This window comes from Sceloporus occidentalis, unplaced genomic scaffold, assembly GCF_023333645.1.
Source record: "Sceloporus occidentalis isolate IW3139 unplaced genomic scaffold, rSceOcc1.0.p SCAF_2, whole genome shotgun sequence".
NCBI classification, from domain to species: Eukaryota; Metazoa; Chordata; class Lepidosauria; order Squamata; family Phrynosomatidae; genus Sceloporus; species Sceloporus occidentalis.
Window position 1 is genome coordinate 63,582,821 of NW_028316982.1, and position 20,299 is coordinate 63,603,119.

Sequence of the window (20,299 nt, forward strand, 5' to 3'; positions counted from 1 at the left end):
TGTGTTTTTTTAAACAGAATTGTTTGTATTTAAAACTTTTGTACTAATTTTTTTTTAAAGTTATAATTTGGGTTTCCTGTGGAAGGAGAAAGAAGGGATATAAATTAACTAAATAAATATCAAAATCAGCCAAACATAATGCTGGAGGTGATGTAATGTCACTTCTGGTGTTGTTCTGGTGCAGCCTACAGGAGTGCAAAGTATAGTAAAAATGCTTTCCCAACTTATCTTTGCTTTCACAAGATGTAAATGAGGATATAATAAGATGTAAATGCTGTGTGGAAGCACAAGTACAGTAGTCAATTGCTCTGATTTTGGAAGAACAATGCTTCAACAATAACAAAAATTTGGCTGTGGTCATAGCCAGGTTCCCTGTACCAGTATGGCCATGCTAGTTAAGACATTCTCAGAGTTATACTCCTCAAAAAATAAAATAAAATAAAATAAAATAAAAACATTTGCTAAATGTATATTCTCCCAAAATATTTGTAGCCAATTTAAATAAATAAATAAAAATAAAATCCTTGAAACACTACTACGTGTAAACTCTTCAGGGCATTATTATTGTAGTCTTTGTTCAGTTTTATTTCTGCCATTAAATATTGCTGTTATTACAATTATGTCTAGAACTCTAGTTCACAAAACTCTTGATGCAGCCCTTCTACTGTCTTCAAATGTTTACAGCTGCAGTACCAGATTACTGTGATTTCATTTCAGTATTAAATTCCCTTGTGCACTACATTCTCTTTCTGTTTTGAAGGACTGCAGAGTTCTTAAAATACCTCTTGCTTAGGCTGCACTCAGCTTTCTGGCACTGTCCTCTAAAGAATGGATTTTAATTCCTTCATTTTTGCAAGACTTGGCTGGTTTGCTCAAGCAGCATCTGTCTGCCTTTGGAATAATCATCCAGTGTAAATGAATTAGAAAAAAGGGATGTTCACTTGGGCCCATCCATGTGTCAGATCAGTAGATGGAAGGAGCAGAGAGAAGGAGAGGGATTTTCTATTCCAGTGACAAAAATCTTGTTGGCTATGTGCTTCCCAGTCCCAAGGTTGCATGTCCTGCCAGCCTTTCCTTCTGACAGCCAGCAGTTCACATAGCATTTGAAAGGGGTGCCCATCAACATACAGCTCTTCTGGTATATCATGTGAAGTTCCAAGCATGGCTCCAGGAAGCTCAAGGAATGGTTGATTGAGTCACATATCCATATTTGTTGCTGCCATCATAGCTGTCTTCAATTTATAAGGTCACCATATATCAATTATGTTACATATATGTCTACCCAGGGACAGGCAGGGACAGTTAGAAAGATGCATTGTAGGTATTGGGTGAGGATAACCTTGAAACTTCAGATGATTGCTCCTAGATGTCACTGTGTTAACTGGAGCACCCAAAGCTTGGAAGGGCCTGGACAGACAGGCCAAAATAAAGCTGGACTGGACTTAGAACTGGAGCCTGGCTTTGGTGCGGCTCCATGTATGCATCATTTAAACACAATTCCTCCAAAGTGACCCGAAGCAGCTTTATTTTCGCCTGTCTGTTCTGGCCCTATGTTACAAAGTATGCAGCTATTTGATATAAATCACAGGTTTTGATAAAGAAATGTGACTCCAAAATCACCTCACAAAATGAACGTAGTCACTGTAGTAACAAAATGTCTTTATTGATGCAATAACTAACTTTTCTAGTTACGTTGATATGTTACTGTTACTTTAAAGGGACATTTTTGCAATTATTTTCACAGAAATTTGGCAGTTTTTATGCCATTCTATTGTTAGTTTTAAGGGTTCTTCCCCTCCTCCAGCAGTGAAACCTAAGAACAAGAAAGGCAATAGGTAGTTCATCAACTTAATCCCCAATAAAAATAATTAACTGTTTTTTAAAAAAAATCCTGCATTGAGTAATGTGCAAAATGTGCTTTTAAAAAGTAATATTTCAAGCTCTAGGATAATTCCACATATTTTATCAAATCTTCACATTACTTACAAAGCATTAATAAAATTCATTATACAGCTCTCCTTCCCATGACACAGTAATATCCAGTATTTCAGTATTTCTTGTAGAGGGACAGCTGTCTCAGGCCTCCAGCATTCTTTCACATATGCTGAAATCCTCACCCCATTATCACAAGGATTCATTTGTTATTATTGCATGTCTTCAAGACATTTTTGACTCATTACGACCCTAAGGTGACCCTATCATGGGGCTTTCTTGGCAAAAATTGTTCAGAGGGTTTTATCCTTGCCTTCCTCTGAGTGTGACTTGCTGAAGGTCACCCAGTGGGTTTCCATGGCTGAGTGGGTATTCAAACTCTGATTTACCAGTGTCCTAGTCCAACACTCAGATCACCACACCATTCTGGCTCTCATTCATTTAATACACACCCCTATTCTATATCCTCATGACACATTATGTCCTCTAATGAAAAATGCAAGAAAATTTTCCTGATTTTGTTGCCTTTTCCTTCTTGTTTAGATCACAAAGAAGCAATGCTGTTGGAGTGGGGCTCTTCGACTTGGATTTACCTCCAAGGATCCCTCTAGGATTAACCCAGAAACCCTGCCCAAGTATGCCTGTCCAGACCTGGTTTCTCAGAGTGGATTCTGGGCCAAGGCTCTCCCAGAAGAATTTGCAAATGAAGGAAATATCATAGCATTCTGGGTGGACAAAAAGGGACGTGTATTTTATCGGGTTAATGACTCCGCTGCCATGTTGTTCTTCAGTGGGGTAAGGACCACCGAACCACTGTGGGCTTTGATTGATGTGTATGGACTCACACGTGGAGTGCAGTTACTAGGTAGGTGCATTTCTGGAAATGTAGCTTTGTTGAGGGCAGCTAAGCTTTTGTGTTGTACACAACTAATCTTTTGATTCTTTGTGTTACCTGAATGATAGTCCAAGTGGCTGACCAGTGGAATCACACTTTGCCATTTTTGAAGTCACTACCTAATCATGCAGGTCAGGTCCTCAGATTCTTTCTGTCCTGCATGAGTTAAAAAGAGACTATGGTTAAACTGTCTTCCTTGAAATGTCATAAGTGTTGACCTTTCTTGATGCTAGTAGAGGCCAAAAATGACAAGACATGTCCTGTGGAACAATAAAGGCTTGTGACACCAACATAACAAGCTGATTTATGGTAACAGAAACTCTATGTGGAATTCATTCCACTTCATGAGATGTGTATAACGTTATATTTAATGGCAGATATGTGTTTGTGTTTGCGTGCCCATTCATGCATATACACTTTAATTTTGCCTACCTTAAATATCCCAGAGAATTGTCACTGGTTCTTGTATTTCATTGCCATTGGGCCTGAATGACAGGCAGAAACATAGCAAGTACTTTTTGTTGTTGTTGTTTGTTAACCACCCTCGAGTCAATCTGAACATATGGTGACTCTGCAGATGAGACATCTACAAGACCCCCTGTTCTCCACTGGTCTGTCCATCTCCTGCTAATGATCTCTTTACACCAAATAAAACTGTTTGTCCTTCTAAATTAGAACAGTCTGCTTTGGCTGATAGTGGCTCTCCCCAGTTTCAGGAAGAGGATTTCTGTATCACATTCTTTTAAATGGAGATGGCTGGGATTGCACTGGGGACCTTCTGTCTGTAAAGCAGATTGGAGTTTTAACAGATCTGTTCATCTTTAAGATGCTAGAAGGGTTTGGTTGTTTTTAGCCCCAACAGACCAACACAACTACCTCTCTGGAAATAGTATAAAATGATCTTTAAATTGGAAGTTGTGTAGTCTATGTTATGGAGCAGTCGAGCATTATGTGAATGGTAGAGAATTCTTAGTCTGTATGCTGGTCACCACAACTTTAAAACAATCTCCCACCTTGATCCTTAACTATGGCCAAATAAAGCTGGAGAACAAACTCCTGTGGTGTTTCTGCCACATTTTCCCCAGATAGCAGGGCAAAACTTAGTCCATGTTTTTGGCTATACCTCTGTAGAATATTAGCCCATCTTCTATGTTGGAAGTGCTACATAATGCCATTTTTGTGAGCCTTACATTTTTAACTCTTTTTCTCAAAAATATCCAAGGCCAAGCAAACACAGTGGGGTTGGAAGTAATAAATCACTATGAAAATAAATATCATTAATAAGAGTATTTCTGTTATGACAGACTATCGTGCACATTCTGAAGTTTGGAATGTTTTCTGTAAGAGTTGCCTTTTATCTTATTAATCTCTCTTGCATCTGGCAAAAGGAAACATATTTCATACTTTATGTATGGTCCAAGCTTTACCTGCAAGAGGATTAGTTGGCTGTTATTTATATTTAAGTAAAATTTTAAAACTTCTAAAAATTAAAAAAAAAAACTTGAGTTATCAAAATGGTATCTCATTCCTAGACACTGAAAAGATATTCTGTAGATTGTTTTATTGCACAATAAATGTACAGTTGTGAAAACCATTTTACTGTGTTTTAAATCCTCAAGTCTTGTAGAAGTTTCTAGTGAGCTGAACATTTCTGAGCACTTCTAAGGAGAAGCCTCAGGATAAAAGAATGTTCAGCTATGAGGTTAAACTGTCAAAAATTCAGGATCAATTGACACAATAGTCCTTTTTTTTACAATTTGATGATTACACGAGTTGACATTTCTGTATAAGAATTACCCTGTTGAATAAGTCAAAACTGATAGCACTTAATATAATTTATGGTAGAGGAGTGGGCTAAAATAGTGTAGTTAAGTCACAGAATTTCTGGAATATTACTCCACTAGGTCCTATTGTGGAATAATTAATATATAAAGAAAACTCCATGGGAGGTTCAGCTTGGTGTTTCTATAAGTCAGAAACAACTTGAATGCACACAACAACAACAACAGTGACAACAGCGGCAGAGCAGTAGTATGAATTCCTATCAGAATACACCTGTCGGGAAAGAATTTGTATTGTACTGAAAAAATAAAGCTGGCAATATTTTGGAATATATTAGATTTTATCATGCCATCTATAGAATCATAGAATCATAGATCTCAAGAGACACAAGGGCCATCAAGTCTAACCCCCTGCTACGCAGGAATAAAAAAATCAAAGCACTCCTGACAGATGGCCATCCAGCCTCTGTTTAAAAACCTCCAAAGAAGAAGACTCCACCACACTCTAAGGCAACATATTCCACTGTCAAACAGCTCTTCCTGTCAGAAAGTTCTTCTTAATGTTGAGGTTGAACCTGTTTTAGAAAGATATGAGGATGAGAATGTTAACTCAACATCTTGAAACAGAGCTGTGTTCAGTATGTTCATAGTCAATTTATTCATGTAATTGCTGGGGAAGAACATAAGATGAGCAATGTTGGCCTGTTACAGACTGCCAAAATAAAGCTGCTTCGGGTCTCTTTGGAGGTATGCTATTTAAATGATGCATGGGTCCAGAGGTCGTGCCAAAGCCACACTCCATTCCTAAGCAATGGAGTGCAGCTTTGGTGCAGCTTCCGGATTCTTAGGATGCATGCATCATTTAAATAGCATACTTCCAAAGAGACCCGAAGCAGCTTTATTTTGGCAGTCTGTAACAGGCAGTTGGTTTAGATGGTGGGCTTATCTAGTCCAACATTCTCTTCATATTTTGGCCAGCCAGTTTTTATAGGAAGCCTACTAACAGAATATGAGTCCAACCATACCCACAATCTTGTATTTCACCTTTGATACTGGAGGTCATATATAGGAACTGATTTCTTTGGATTTATCTATGATAAGCTCCCTTTTAAAGCCATCCAAACCGATGGGTGTCACTACCTCTAGCAGCAATGAATTCCAGTGTAAGTATACACTGTATGCAGTACTGGATTAAAATGGTTGAAGCCCTGGAACAATTAAAAACCCAGCCCCCTCATTTTACAGCTGTGCAAGTTCCAGTGTTGCCGCGCCAGCATCTCCAGGTAGAATGACAACCCTAACACTGGGAAGGGTGGTAGATGCTGCCAACCTACCTTGGGAATGATGGTGGAAGAGTGACCTATACTATTTCTCTCTTAACAGACTCAAAGTAAAGAGGCCTGGAGGCTGGGAAACAGCATGGAGGAGGAGGAATGGGCACACACATGCCCGTTCCTCCTTCTCCCTAGCCTGTGTCAGGCGAAATGGTGTTGCATGTCACCTGTGGAACATGTGCCATAGGTTTGCCATTACGGCTCTATAGTGTGTCTTATTGGATGGAAGTAAGGTTTTTCCACCATCTGCATTCCAGTTATTGTCCTTCCCATTTCAGATTCTTGAGGTCCCCAGTATACCATGGTGTCTGGTTAGTAATGGGTCAGAGAGGACATTTGGAAACGATTGTTTCTATAGCCCTAGTCAGGTCTTGATTCCATCTACTGACCATGATTTCAACAGGATTGTCAGTGATACCAGCCATATGACCCTGCAAGGCTTTGTGGAATCCTAAAGGCTCCATTAGCCTCAAAGGGTGGACCATCTAAATAGGTCCACCATCCCTGCAGGGATAGATACTCTGAACAGGAAATGATCTGTCCATAACAACTTGGAGGTGTTAATCACCTCTGCCCACAGATCTGTATGATCCAAGCTGAAGACAGTATCAAGGGTTTGACCTGATGTATGTGTGGGCTCTGAAACCGATGTTTGTCATGGATGTCCTGAACGCTCAACCTGCACCTGACAAACTGGTCTCAAATTGGATGTTGTAATCGCCCAAAATCAAAAGTCCAGGCAACTCCAACACCAATTCCGAGACCAGTTCCATGAACTCAGCCAGGGATAGTACACTAACAGAATTCCCAGTCTATTCCTGTTCACCAGGCTCAGATACATCCGCTCAATGTGATTCAGCTTCCTAATAGGTAACCGGGTCAGGTTGAGATGTTCTTTATAGACCCCAGCTACTCTGCCCTTTCCCTCACCTGCTCACCAACACAGTACCTGGCTGGGAGAGCTGGCACCCATGTCTGGCCACTATCCTTCCACAGCCAGGTTTCTATGAAGCATGCCAGGTCAGCCTCCTCATCCTTGAGAAAATCATAGATTATGTATGCTTTATTTTTAACTGACCTGGCATTATACAGGAGCAAGGTGAGCTTTTGTGGGTGGTTTGGTTCACTCTCCAGCTTCTGAGGATGGCAATGTGATTGGAAGGTAAGTCAGGTGTTAAGTATCTCTCTCCTTCCCCTATATCAACATGTTACCCTACTCTCACCATATCTCCCTCTGCCCTGGACAGCTTGGATTGCCGTTCCATTTCCTTCAGTCCTCATACTTAAAATAAACAATAAAAACTGTGAGAATTAAAACACTTTAACACAACTCTAAAAACCACTAGACAATAGTTCCCAATTTGTACACACTGGCTTAACAGAACTAAGTAGTTGGCTACTCCAGCATAACTCTACTCACATTAATGTGATCCTTTATAGCCATCTAGATGGCACCAGGCTGTTCTCCCACCACTACCCAATCTTACATCTGCCACTCTCATTGGCAGCTGGTTCACTACTCATTTATACTCAGTAATATAAAAATATTTCTAATCTACAAAAGGGATTTCAACATGCAACAGTACAACATGACACAATACAGAACACAGCTAAAACTCTCAACTAGCCATTCCCATAATTTAGTGCTTCCACTGAATTACGTAAAGCACCATCCCGATGCCCAAAGCTGCTGCTTTAGTGTGCTGCTATATAACGCTTTAGAGTTATATAGGCTGCAGGCCATGCCCCTGGAGGCAACTAGTGCTTACTCCAAGTAGATGGCTTGTGTCAGAGGTAAAGCCAGTGTAGTTCTTCTTACCATTAATCTATTATTCCAAATCTAGATCTCTTTTTGAAAGAAGGAGTTAATTCTGCGAAGAATTTTTTTTGTCTCAACCACTTTGGTACTTCGCTAGTGGTATTAAACTGTTAATGGATATTTTTGTGCCTTGATAACAGATATGATCACTCCAGCCTTCATAGTTCCATAACACCCTTTGTATATAAAACATCCAGGAGCAGTTTGCCTGTCTTCTTTATTTTTTGTTTCACAAAGATTTAAACTTTTTAATTTTCTTTATCCATAAAATTAATAACAGGCGTATCGTGCAGATATCTTGTCTCCAAGATAGTTAAGTGCATTGTACCTAGTACAATTAGGCACCTGCCATCAGGATTCCAGTGCCACTTAGGATGAGTTTATGCAATGGACATTAATGCTCAGACATTTATTTATAGCATGTTCCAATTGTCTTTGGCAGGCCTTAATCTTGGCAACTGTCTTGAAGCCTCTTAATCTTGTTTCTTGTATGTCTCGGTTCTTCATTATGTGGTGTCAAAGCTCAGGTGCCCATTGACATTCTTCACTTTACACATTCCGCTTTTTATCTTGCAATTTTAAAATCTTCGAATGGGAAGTCTTCGAATGGGAAAAATCAAGCAAAATTAAGGTAGATCCAGCAAAATTAAGGGTTTTGGTCCTGGGAACGCCTTTTTTAAAATTGACCTTGAAAAGCAGGCAAAGTCCTTGAAAATATACATTCACTTCTCACTTATTGGAAGCTGTATTTGTGCATCCAAGGGATGGCTTTACTGATGAAGGCATTGGGAGTTACTTGATTTACTGCTTCTGGTGTCAGTTACAAGGGTCCAAAATACACTGCAGAAATAATCCAGTTTGAGACTGCTTTAAGTGCCCTGGCTCAGTGCTAGGGAATCCTGGGGATTGTTGTTTATTGTGACACCAGAGCTGTCTTTAGACAAAGAAGGCTAAATGTCTCATAAAACTACAATTCCCAGAATTCCCTAGCTTTGAGACAGGGCAGTTAAATCTGTCTCAGACTGGATTATTTCTACATTGTGTTTTGGACTGATGTCATACTGTCAGTTCCTCTACCTAGTAATGTCTGTACTGGAGTGTCAAGCTGGCACCATATTTGTAGACTGGTTTCTCAAGTGGTAGAAGTTGTTTGTGGCAGTACATGATATTCTTTACTGACATATCTTGTATTTAGCATGCTTTGCTTTCTGATTGGGCACTGGAAGTCAAACACTGGCTTAACTGGTAAATCACATTGCTGAGGCACACATCTCGGTGGGGGGGGATCTGTTTTGGGAGGGGAAATTGATTAATCATAGGAAATATTTATTCACCTCTAAGCTGTATTTCACCATGAATAACAGTGTTTCTTAATGTTTCCAGACAGGAGACATTCCCAGCCTTACTTAGAGATGTAAGGCATTACATGAGGGAACTTTTTTTTTCAAAGTGTCTAATCAAGTATGTGCCCTACCATTAATCTACAGTTTGGGTTCATCTGTTGTTTCTCCAACCTGTAGGGTTTTTTTTTTAAATAAACAGCAGGATAATGATGGAACATCAACTAAAAATACAGTCCCACTGGGAGCATATTACATAGGAGCACTTTTATAGTACAGAGAGGTCTGTACTTTGAAGTCAAGGATATGGATGCCACTGAATATGTGAAAGTGGATATTTTATTATATTGTTTAGAGTAAAAGTCAGTGGATAAAGAAATCGCTGGGAGCATTTACACCAACAAACAAATACAACTGACTGTAATTGTGCCTTTCTGGTTTTATATATCAATGTAAATAATTACTTGGTATAAACAGATGTGCAATTGTCTCCTTGAGTGTAAAAAAGAGCTTGGGAAAATATCTTTATGGAATATAACATATGACATATGAATATCTCATAAGTTAAGTTCACAAATAGTTTTTTGTGGGTTTTTCGGGCTATGTGGTCATGTCCCAGAAAAGCCACATAGCCCGAAAAACCCATAAAAAACTATGGATGCCGGCCATGAAAGCTTTCAACTTTACATAGGTTCACAAACATTGGAAATAGAAGTTCCAATAAAGCTTTAAATTTCTCCCATACTGCTATCCTAAATATCTCAGCAAACATCTACAATAGGCCCAACTGACCTATTATATATATTTTATTCTTCTGAATGGGTGGAAAGTTCAGGACAGGCTTTGTAGTGTTAGTTTCCTTTGGCGAATAGACTCATTTTCAATGTGACTCTGACTATCAATGACAAAATGACAGAAGAGGAAAAGACAGTAAGAACCAGAGAGGCAGTTTTGATGTTGAAGCAACATCTGTCAAACCCTAGATATAGTAAATATTGTCCACTCAAAGCAATTCCTTCTTCAATATCTCTTTCCAGTAAATCAATTCACCTTTTCTCCCTTGGGTTCCACTTCTAACATGGAATGCCACTTTCAGGGAATTCTTCCAATTCCATCAGCCCACTTAGCAAGTACGTGTTGTAAAGGCTTCTTGTTAATTCAACGTAGAACTAGCAGTGATTGCTTCCATGACCCAGTAATTTCTACTTTGCTCCAGGAAGAAGGCTGTGGGAGGTATCTAACTAGGGAGAATTATCCCTTGAGCAAATAGTGCCACTATATTCTGCTTTGGTCAGGCTCCACCTGGAATATTGTGTCCAGTTCTGGGCACCACAATTCAAAAAGGACATTGAGAAACTGGAACGTGTCCAAAGGAGGGTGACTAAAATGGTGAAGGGTCTGGAAACCATGCCCTATGAGGAACGCCTTAAGGAGCTGGGGATGTTTAGCCTGGAGAAGAGAAGGTTAAGAGGTGATATGATAGCCCTGTTTAAATACTTGAAGGGATGTCATACTGAGGAGGGAGCTGACTTGTTTTCTGCTGCTTCAGAGACTAGGACCCGGAGCAATGGATGCAAGCTACAGGAAAAGAGATTCCACTTCAACATTAGGAGGAACTTCCTGACAGTAAGGGCTGTTCGACAGTGGAACAAACTCCCTTGGAGTGTAGTGGAATCTCCTTCCTTGGAGGTCTTTAAACAGAGGCTGGATGGCCATCTGTCGGAGATACTTTGATTGAGAGTTCCTGCATGGCAGGGGTTGGACTTGATGGCCCTTGTGGTCTCTTCCAACTCTATGATTCTATGATTCCATGATTCTATGAAATAAACCTGCTTATCTCTTCTGGCTTCAGTTCTGAATCCAGGATGACCCCCAGATATTATCATAACTAAATCACCACTGCTCCAGCCACAGTGCTGCTGACCAGATGCATCCTGGGTTGAAGCCTCGCTCAGCCCACACTTCTTTGAAGTTGGATAGCTTCTGACTTCAAAAAATGGCTGACTGAGCGAGGCTTCGATCTGGGATGCATCCAGGTGGTGGCATCATGGCTAGATTGGCAGTGATTTAGTTATGATAACATCTGGGGGCATCTCAGATCCAGAACTGAAGCTGGAAGAAATAAGCCAGTTTATTTGCCCAAGGGATAAGCTCCTTTAATGGGTCCATTATGTTGCCCTTAAAGCAAATGGGGACATGCTCCAAAGAAATATTCTCTCACGTTCTTTTGTTCTGGAGTGTTAGACCAAATGCACTCTGACTCATGTTGCGACAATATAGTTCAAAGCATACTGAGAGAACAAAATTTACTCTGTTTACTTCCAAGGTCTCTAAGGATCATCAGCGTTAGCACCTGTGATATATTTACTTGTTTCATTGCAAAGAGCTGACATGTTACACTCCAAACAGTTTGCAATATTCATTCAAATAGATCCCAGATGATTCAGAAATATTATTATTTGTTTTTTACTTTCTCTTCCTGGCATACACATTTTTTGGGAAAAAATCTTCCTAGGAAGTAGAAGGAAGGCATACTTCCCTACTGGAATATTCCTCTCTTGTAGAGAAGAAGTAGGCTCAACACTGAAGTTACTTCCTTGTAAAGTACTTCCATTTTCATAGTGTCTTTGATTTGTTGGTAAGCTAGCAGACTGTCACTCAATTTCCATTTTCATAGCAGACCCAGTTCTTTCCTAGAAATCTCTTCTACCCATCCATAGGCTTAGGCAGGTGAGGATGCATGCCAGGGGCTGTTGGTAGATATGCTATTGCAGTGGTAGCAAATCTACCCTTTATTGTATCGCCATTATCCCATGTTGAATGGGAGTTCTTCTGGTCCTGGACCAGAAGTTTGGTACAAACAATGTTCCAAGTGACTACCAAGTTAGCATTCTTTGAGAGAAGGACATTACAGTAGTAAAGAATGCTCTCCCACCACATCCTGGAATGAAAATTCATTGTGAGGAGAGCATTACTTTCTGTAATTTCAAATCTTTTCCAGTTTTATGGTGAGAATCAATTCATCTTGAAGCAACCATGGAGATTGGATTTCTATCTCAGTAGTTTTTTATATTTACTGATGTCCCAGTTAGAGTCCTTGAAACAAAATGAGCATGAGTCAGACATGTACTGGATGTTATTTCCTCAAGAAGGAAGATTACTTCTGTATAGCCTGAAGATTTAATATCCTTTCTGTGTATCTATGATCAGTTTTATGCATTGTATCTCTGCTCTTTTGTTTGTAGTGGGTCAGCTGAAAAGAGAGCTATATTCAAGATTTTATAATATTTTACCTTCATTGTTGTTCCTCAATAAACCTGCAGTAGAAAACTTGGCAGTGTACCAAGATTATTCTGAAAGGTGTAGTGTACAAGAGTCAAATTTGCAGATACTAAGAAATCACAGGTTGTAGTTGGACAAAGAACTTTAAAATTGTATCAACCTACGCTGGAACTTTAGAACTCTATCTTAATGCAATTTTTTCTAGATCACAGCATGCAATATAAAACACACTAACCTCAGGTAGTATTCTCTCCCTTGCAAGTTTTTCTCCCGTTGTTTTTCCACTGCCTAAATGACTGCAGGGGCACTTCCTAAATGATTGGGTAGTAAATATAAGCTATGGGGTGTGGTGTGGTGGGGTGGAATATTAACAATGGCATATGCAGGGATTAGATCTGCCTTTCATATTGGCCAATAGCTATTGCATCAGTTCAGAATAAGTGTTCATAGAATACTCTAGCAAAGTGTATACTTATGAATACATTATGATATGAAATATTTGATTTCCCTTATAAGGTTTATCACTGTACTGGTTTGGGCATTTGACACAGTAATGTCTTTCACTTGGTTAGAACTGGCATCAAATATGCGGCCCTTCTACCACATTGGTGTAGGAAGGAAGGTGCACATTAGGAAGGTCCTTTGTGCATGTTAGTTTACCTCACATAAGATGTTGTTTGCTCAGTGATATGTATATGGGACACAGTGTCGTGTGATATTCTGGTCTCTATCACACAGTATATTTTCACTGGAATGAACATCTAAATTGTGTCTCCAGAGTACATTATTCCACCATTCTGTTCTCTACATAGAACATGGTACTTAACTACATCCTTTCTAACAAACCACATCCAACTGGTTCCTCCTCTATTGAAGCCAGTGAATGGAAAAGGGAAAGGGGTATCACATAATGGTGAAAGTAATATTTACTCATCTTTGGGCATCTAGCTTATACTGTTGTAGAAATGATTGGAAAAGCTACACCAATGTGTCTCAGTCCAACATCATCTTAGCATGATGTAAATATTTGTATGTGGACATACACCATGGCAGCACTACACATCTCCCATGTAGAAAGGTGACATTGCACAATACATGGCAATGACTGCGTGCCATTGTGCAATGCGCAACCAAAATGTAAAGTATAGGATGCAAAATATACAATACACAACTGCAATGCATAATCACAATGTAAAGGATAGGAAGCACAACCACAATGCACAATTTGCAAAGACAAGCCACAGATGAACATCTTGTCTGCACAACTCTGCGTCCACTGCAGAATACACCTGTTGCACAGTGGTGACTTTTTGGGCCCACATGTATAGTGTGTAACTTTTGTGTGAGGATGTCCTTAAGTGAATTCTGGCCATGATGTGCTGCCAACTGTAAGTACATTCACCAATGTTGTTGGGTCCAGTGCTATCTGAATGCTAGACTACATAACAATTACATAATATTTTGCTTCTTCATCAACGTGATTTAAAGTTATAGGAATTACCCCGACTGATGGAGTAGCGAGAACAACTTTCATTGAACCTTATCTGATGTACAAAAATGAATAAAAATACAGTGGGTCCTTGGTATCCTGGGGTTTGGTTCCAGGATCTCTCCCCTGCCCCCAACAGATACCAAAATCCATGGCTGCTCAAGTCCTATTAAATACAGTGGTGTAGTAAAATAGCATCTTTTATATAAAATGGCAAAAATCAAGGTTTGTTTTTTGGAATTCATATATTCTTAAAATATTTCCAAGCTATGGATTGTAGAATCTGTGGATAAGGAATCTGTATATATGGAGGGCTGACTGTATTTATAGTCTGAAAGATCTGCATTGTAGATATATTGCAAAGCTAACAGGATCATGTGCAAACTTACCAGTGGAAGTGGTAAAACACCTTAGCAGCTGCAGCTTGCACAATTCCATGTGTTTAGCAGCTCCATATGCAGTTCCCTGTCCATTTTTATGTCCAGTTTAATTGGTCTTTATGTATAATATTCATTTATTATCCTCACTCAAAGAAGGAGATAAAAGCCATTCTCTGTTTAGAAGCTAAGTGGAATAATGACTTTCAAATGTTCAAAATATGTACCACTAATCTGTAGCATCTAATTCTTTTTTTAATGGTTTTCTGAAACAGGTTTTTACATTGTTTACTACAGAAACCATCTATTTCCAAGGGATCTTGGGTATGTGTAATGAATAGCTGAAAGGCTCAGATAGGGCTTGTCTCCTCATATCTGAAGAGACAATCTGCTTGATTTTGTCCAGTGCTTTGTCCTGGGGAGAACCCATCTGATAAAAGACCAAGGCATCAAGTCAGAATTTCAATGAATGACAAATGTTAGTTGATAAAATGGCACACATCCAAACTGACTGACTCTCTCTCTCTCTCTGTGTCTCTCTCTCTGTCTCTCTCTTACTATATATATGAAAATATGGTAAAGAATAATAGTAGAGCAAACCAAACTATAAGCTAATTTACTTTACCGATAAAGCTAGACTGAAGTCAGATTGTGTCCAGTTGACATATTCAGCCATTTGCAGTAATGGCTACATGAAATGGGGGCTAGGGTTCCCAGAATTCAGAGCCCATCCCTGAGTCTTAGGGCTTGGTCGCTCTTCTCTCGTCAGGCAGGCAGAATCTCAGGCCAAAAGCGCAACCTTGAAAAGAATGTGTACATATATTTTTCACATTTGTACCAACACTAAGACCCACCTTCTGTGATATCACAAGGTGTCCTTTCTAGATCTCGGTTTTGAGCCCTGAAATCTCAGGATCTGGAATAGTCCCAAACTGGCAACCCTAAGGAGGCTGTTTATGGGAAGCAACAATGTGTTTATATAATATGATTTCTGCAGTTGTCACCAGACTTTCATATGCTCTTGTTTATTGGTAGTAGCACATGTGTGTGTGTGTGTAATGGAGCTTTGAAGATACAGTGACAGCTGTGGTAACCACACATAGATTATTCATTGTTATGGCGTGTAATGTAAAATGGCTCTGTGTGGTTTCATTGCAAGTATCCAGGCACAATCATGACTAGATATTAGACCTTAATATGTTCCATGAAACAGAAAAATACCTGCAAATATATTACTTTATAAAGAAACTAAAAGTCATAGATGTGTCTACCTGCTGAGTTGCATGTGGCCTGGCATGTGATAATCATAAGAGCTGATGCGAAATATTATCATCTTTACATATATAATATGATTCTTAAACTGCCTCAAGGAAATTGATCACAGTGTTAGCAGTCACAATGTTAAAGATTAGTCTGCCCACATTCATCCAGTTCCAGTGCTTGATTGGCAATAGCAATAGCAAAGCAATAGCAAGTACATTTCTATACTACATTTAAGTGAACATTACTCCCTAAGTGGTTTACAGTGCATAAGCCAATTGCCCCTAACAAGCTGGGTACTCATTTTACCAACCTATGAAAAGATGTAAGGCTGAGCCAACCCTGGAGCCCTCCAGGACCGAACTTACAATGTCGTGCCTGCAGGACTGGCATTTTATGTCTGCGCCATGAGGCATTTATAGATGGAAGAGAGCAATCTCTGCCCTCTGCATTTTAGCCAAGCTCTTTATTTTTATTTATTGGCAACTTCTTATTAAGGAGGCAAGAAATTCATAATACAGTTACTATTAACCATTGTATTTAATGGGACGTTAGGTGGATTTTGCGTTGTTTCCAAACCTGATTTGCCCTTTCAGTGATTTTGCCCCTTTCTGTCGCGTGGTGACAACATCAAAACCCATTTCAATGTGGTTGTGAGTATATATTGAAATAATAGGAGGAAATGCAGATATAGTTGTATTGATATTTACAACACAATCTGCAACAATAGACCTATGTGAGCTTTTCCTAAGCTTTGAAAGCAAGTGGTGATTCAACTGGGTTCCAAGATAGATTTCTAAGTGACCCCTGGGTGGTGATCTAGTTTGAGCCTCCTCCATCTTTTTCCAGTTTCCAGTACCACCTTTTCTTTGCAGCTTTCCCATCTTCATTTTCTCAGGTAGGGAGCAAGAAAGGGAGACAGCGGATTCCCAGTTCCAAAGGTTGCTCTAAATATATTTCAGTGCTGATGTGCTTTAATCTTGTGAGTGAGTATTAAGAGCTTTTTATTTATTGCAAAGTGGTTTGCAATGTAAATAAATTAACAGGTTCCACCCCCCCCCTTTCCTGGCAGCCAGCTAGACTTCATGCAGAGGATGTTTATGGAGACTGTAAATAAATTCTTTGCATAATGCAAATATGATATTTTTAGAAATCAAGGATTGATGGCAGAATGTTTATGCTATTCCCAAGAACTTGATTCCTCCAGAACACAAAAGAGAAAACAAATGATATGTCAGCCATTTTATTGGCTTAAGGAAAGTTCTTCCCTGAGGGAACTGCTAACAGTTTAGTAAGCTTTGCTTTCATCGGGCACATGTTAATGTTCTCCTTTCATGTGGGACATAATATTAAAACCATTTCTCGTGAAATGAAGAAGCAGCACCTTTTTTTAAAATATGAAACTGAGGCATTGAAGACAGTTGGTAAAAAAAGGTAGTTACATGGATGAACTTCTATGGACATATTGTAAGATGCATGCAATCTTTCAAAGCCTGTTGTGGCCCTTGGATCCCTCTGAGATACTTTTTTCTGTCTCCAAATGGAGAAGACCACATCCAGAAACTACAAGGGGAACAGGTGTAATTTTTAAAGAAAGGTGCATTCTTCCACTGTATCTTGTTAAAACATGACAAAATATGGTCACTGTAAGTTTTGTCTGAACGATCTGGGAAAGGGCAGAAAATGGGGCTGCTGGCAAACACCCCGTAATTGCCCATCCCATATAAAGATAAAAGGCCTATGCCTATAACTATTATTCAAGGTTTTAAAAACACATTTACATCGAAGATATTTTGGATCAGTTCAATCCAGATCATAATTAAGACGACAGGAATTAAATGAATAATCAAAAGCCATGTTATATGAACCTGCCTTGGTTTAGCTACTGTCAGTAGCTTATCCAGATAATAGTGGCATAAGCAGATATCAATAATGTGCAGAACCATTGCACATGTGGTAGCAGATTGAAGTAGACAGTATATGAATGCACCAAGTCTCTATGCATTGCAGTTGCACAATGGTTTGTCAGCGATTTTCATTGACCATTGATCCACAATACATTGCTCTACATCAATATTCAATATAGGGGTTGCTTAACATCATGAGTTGCTTGAGTGCTGTCACTTGTGTCATGGTCCCTTTGACCTTTTAGTTCATACTACTCTGTGTTCTGTTTACCATATTTACCAGAGGGTCAATAAAATACCATATTTACCATGTTTCCATTTCTAGTGCATGAAGTGAACAGAGTAGTCATACAAGTTAGAAAGTAATTTGATTACATTGTGTTTCAAAATGGAATTGCAATGGACATAAATGTGAAGCCAGATCTCTGCTGTATTTGAAATATGTAAAATAATATAGAAATCTTTTACAGTTTTCCCATGGAATCAGAGAGATTTTAATAAGAAGAAATAATGAATAAGAAAGCAGCTTAAGATCTGTTCTCTTATTCTTCTGTGGACTATGCAGAGAAAGGAAGAGTAATGAAGAGGCAGATCTCTTACATTATGACAAATTGATATGGAATGGAGAAATAATTGTTCATAAGGAAGGGCAAATGAATTGCAAGGCACAAGCAGTGAATTTCAGTCATGTTTCTGTATTTTCTAAAGCATTTTGTGTGAATTATGTACTTCACATTTTAACATTAGTCAAGTAGCCATGCAGAGAAGTTAAAATATGTTCAGGCCACCAGACATGTACCCAATATCTGCTTATAGCTTCATATCACTGAATACTTTAGGACTTTAGATACACTTCTGTATTGTTATATGTATTGCCCTCCCTTGATCCACTGAGCAATGTGAATTTTCAGATTTCCAGATAATCTAATTATTCATGGCAAGGCGTTGTGTGCAGCATGCTGATTAAGATGATCAAACCTGGAACAAATTGAGTGCTCATTGTTTATATAATCTTATCCTTAATACTTATAAGCAACATTGGCAGTGGGTACCAGTAGTTCACTGAATAGCAGAAGCAAATAGCAACCACACATTCCTTCTTTGAAGATGGAAGAACTGGGGATTACATACAAGCTAATGGAGCATATGGGAATCAGCTCTGAATGATTGGCAACACTGAAGTCTGTGCAACATGTTTGATATATGTTTTTAAACAGTCTTGGAGTCTCTGAAGAAAAATGCGAGTGAAGGGGGAACGATATGTTTGGCCTTTCATCTGTTTTCAACATAGTGGGATGAGGGAAGCAAACAGCAAATATCAGTACCTATTTGCACTTGAGTCAACTCAAGATTCTTGTTTACTCTCTCCATAGCAACCTGCTTTTGTCATTAAATTATCCATCCAGTGAAATAGTTATTAGCATAGACATTCATGCTGTAGGCACCCAGGAAACCTGATGCTCACATAAAACTGCTATGAATGAGAGTAAAATGTTCTTGTTGAAAAAGAGGGTGGTCAAAAGGTTGCGTCATGCTTCTATCAGTTCCCTTTGACCCATTAAAAGCTGAAAATATGCACAGTTTATATCATGCCACCTTTAAGACTAAATTAGACTTACTCTCTGTCTCAAAGGTGCTATAAGATCCCTCTGCATGCTGATTGACAGGGCTATGTCTCTGAATACACTTGATATTGATGCACTTTACTATTTTGGAGACTTTCCAAGTTTTGTAGCCAGGAAGGCTTCACAGTAGTATAGCATAACAGATGCAGAAATCCATGAAAGCACTGTTGCATTTTGAGTCACCAGTTTATATTTTCCCTCCGGAAGTGGTTAAGTGGTATTGTTAATAATAATAATAATTAATAATAATAACAACAATAATAATTTATTTATATCCTGCCTCTAATTAGCAATTCAACAAAGTAATATCAGGTGTCTCATTAAGTTCCACTCCAACAAAATCATGTGAAGAAGTAGACTGGAGTTTATGAAAGCTCATGCTGACAGCTTCTTACTTTCTTTCAGTTAGTCTTAAAGGTGTGATAAAATCTTTCTATATACTGATTATACAGACTAACACGGCGATATCTTTAAGATCTGTTGAGTTCAAAGTTTGTTGTGATCCCATCACATATAACCTCTGGACAAAGATATGATCACCTGGGGCTGATTCCCCCGCCCAAGTGTACTTTTACTGAATTATGTAACAAGATGGAATTGCAGTGCTAGATATGACACAATTCACTTTGCTGAGTACTGGAACAAAATTAACCATCTGCTCTTTTAACCTTAATTTTTATGGAATACAATTTCTTTTACAACTTCAGCATTTGGGCAGTAGTGAACTATACAGCTACTTTAATCTTAGTTCTTGTGGTAGAATGAGATTGGATATAAGAATAAGGCATAGAATTTATTGGTGAAAAGCAGATATACTGTGGCCTCCTTTATATTTGTTATTTTGGCCGCTGAAATCAAACCATCTGCTTCATCATTCTTGACTGTATTCAGTCATTTTCAAGATATAAAACAATTCTCTCTTTGTGTGTGTGTGTGTGTGTGGGGGGGGGGGGGGAATGTATCCTTTGCTTCCCTTTGGTCCCTGTGGAATGAGAGGGGAAAGAGACCTCACCTAACAATCACAGTGTTCCCTCCACTCATTTCTTAGGCAGTCATACCTTGGTTCATGAAGCTTATGCTGCCTAGAGGCTGCTGGATAAAGACCCTTGCCTCTAGCAGGCATTGTGAGAATCAGGAAAATAAGCATACATTTGAGATAATGTCTAGCTCAACCTCTCTGGATCCAAAAAGAAAAAGAACCCCGGATCTTGTTAACACGAGCTTTGGGTTTATTTTGTTGTAGTATTACAACTGAGTG

At 38.9% G+C, this 20,299-nt stretch overlaps 1 protein-coding gene across 4 annotated transcripts in view; it reads left to right on the top strand.

The window, feature by feature from the left end:
* The window catches only part of LOC149318478 (E3 ubiquitin-protein ligase NEURL1-like), a 184,839-nt gene that overhangs the window by 127,857 nt on the left and 36,683 nt on the right, over nucleotides 1-20,299 (top strand). For all 4 annotated transcript variants that reach the window (XM_089509803.1, XM_089509800.1, XM_089509802.1 and 1 more), the window contains one exon: nucleotides 2,476-2,797. In XM_089509803.1, coding sequence (XP_089365929.1) covers nucleotides 2,476-2,797 — 322 coding nt within the window. The remainder of the gene's footprint in view (nucleotides 1-2,475; nucleotides 2,798-20,299) is intronic.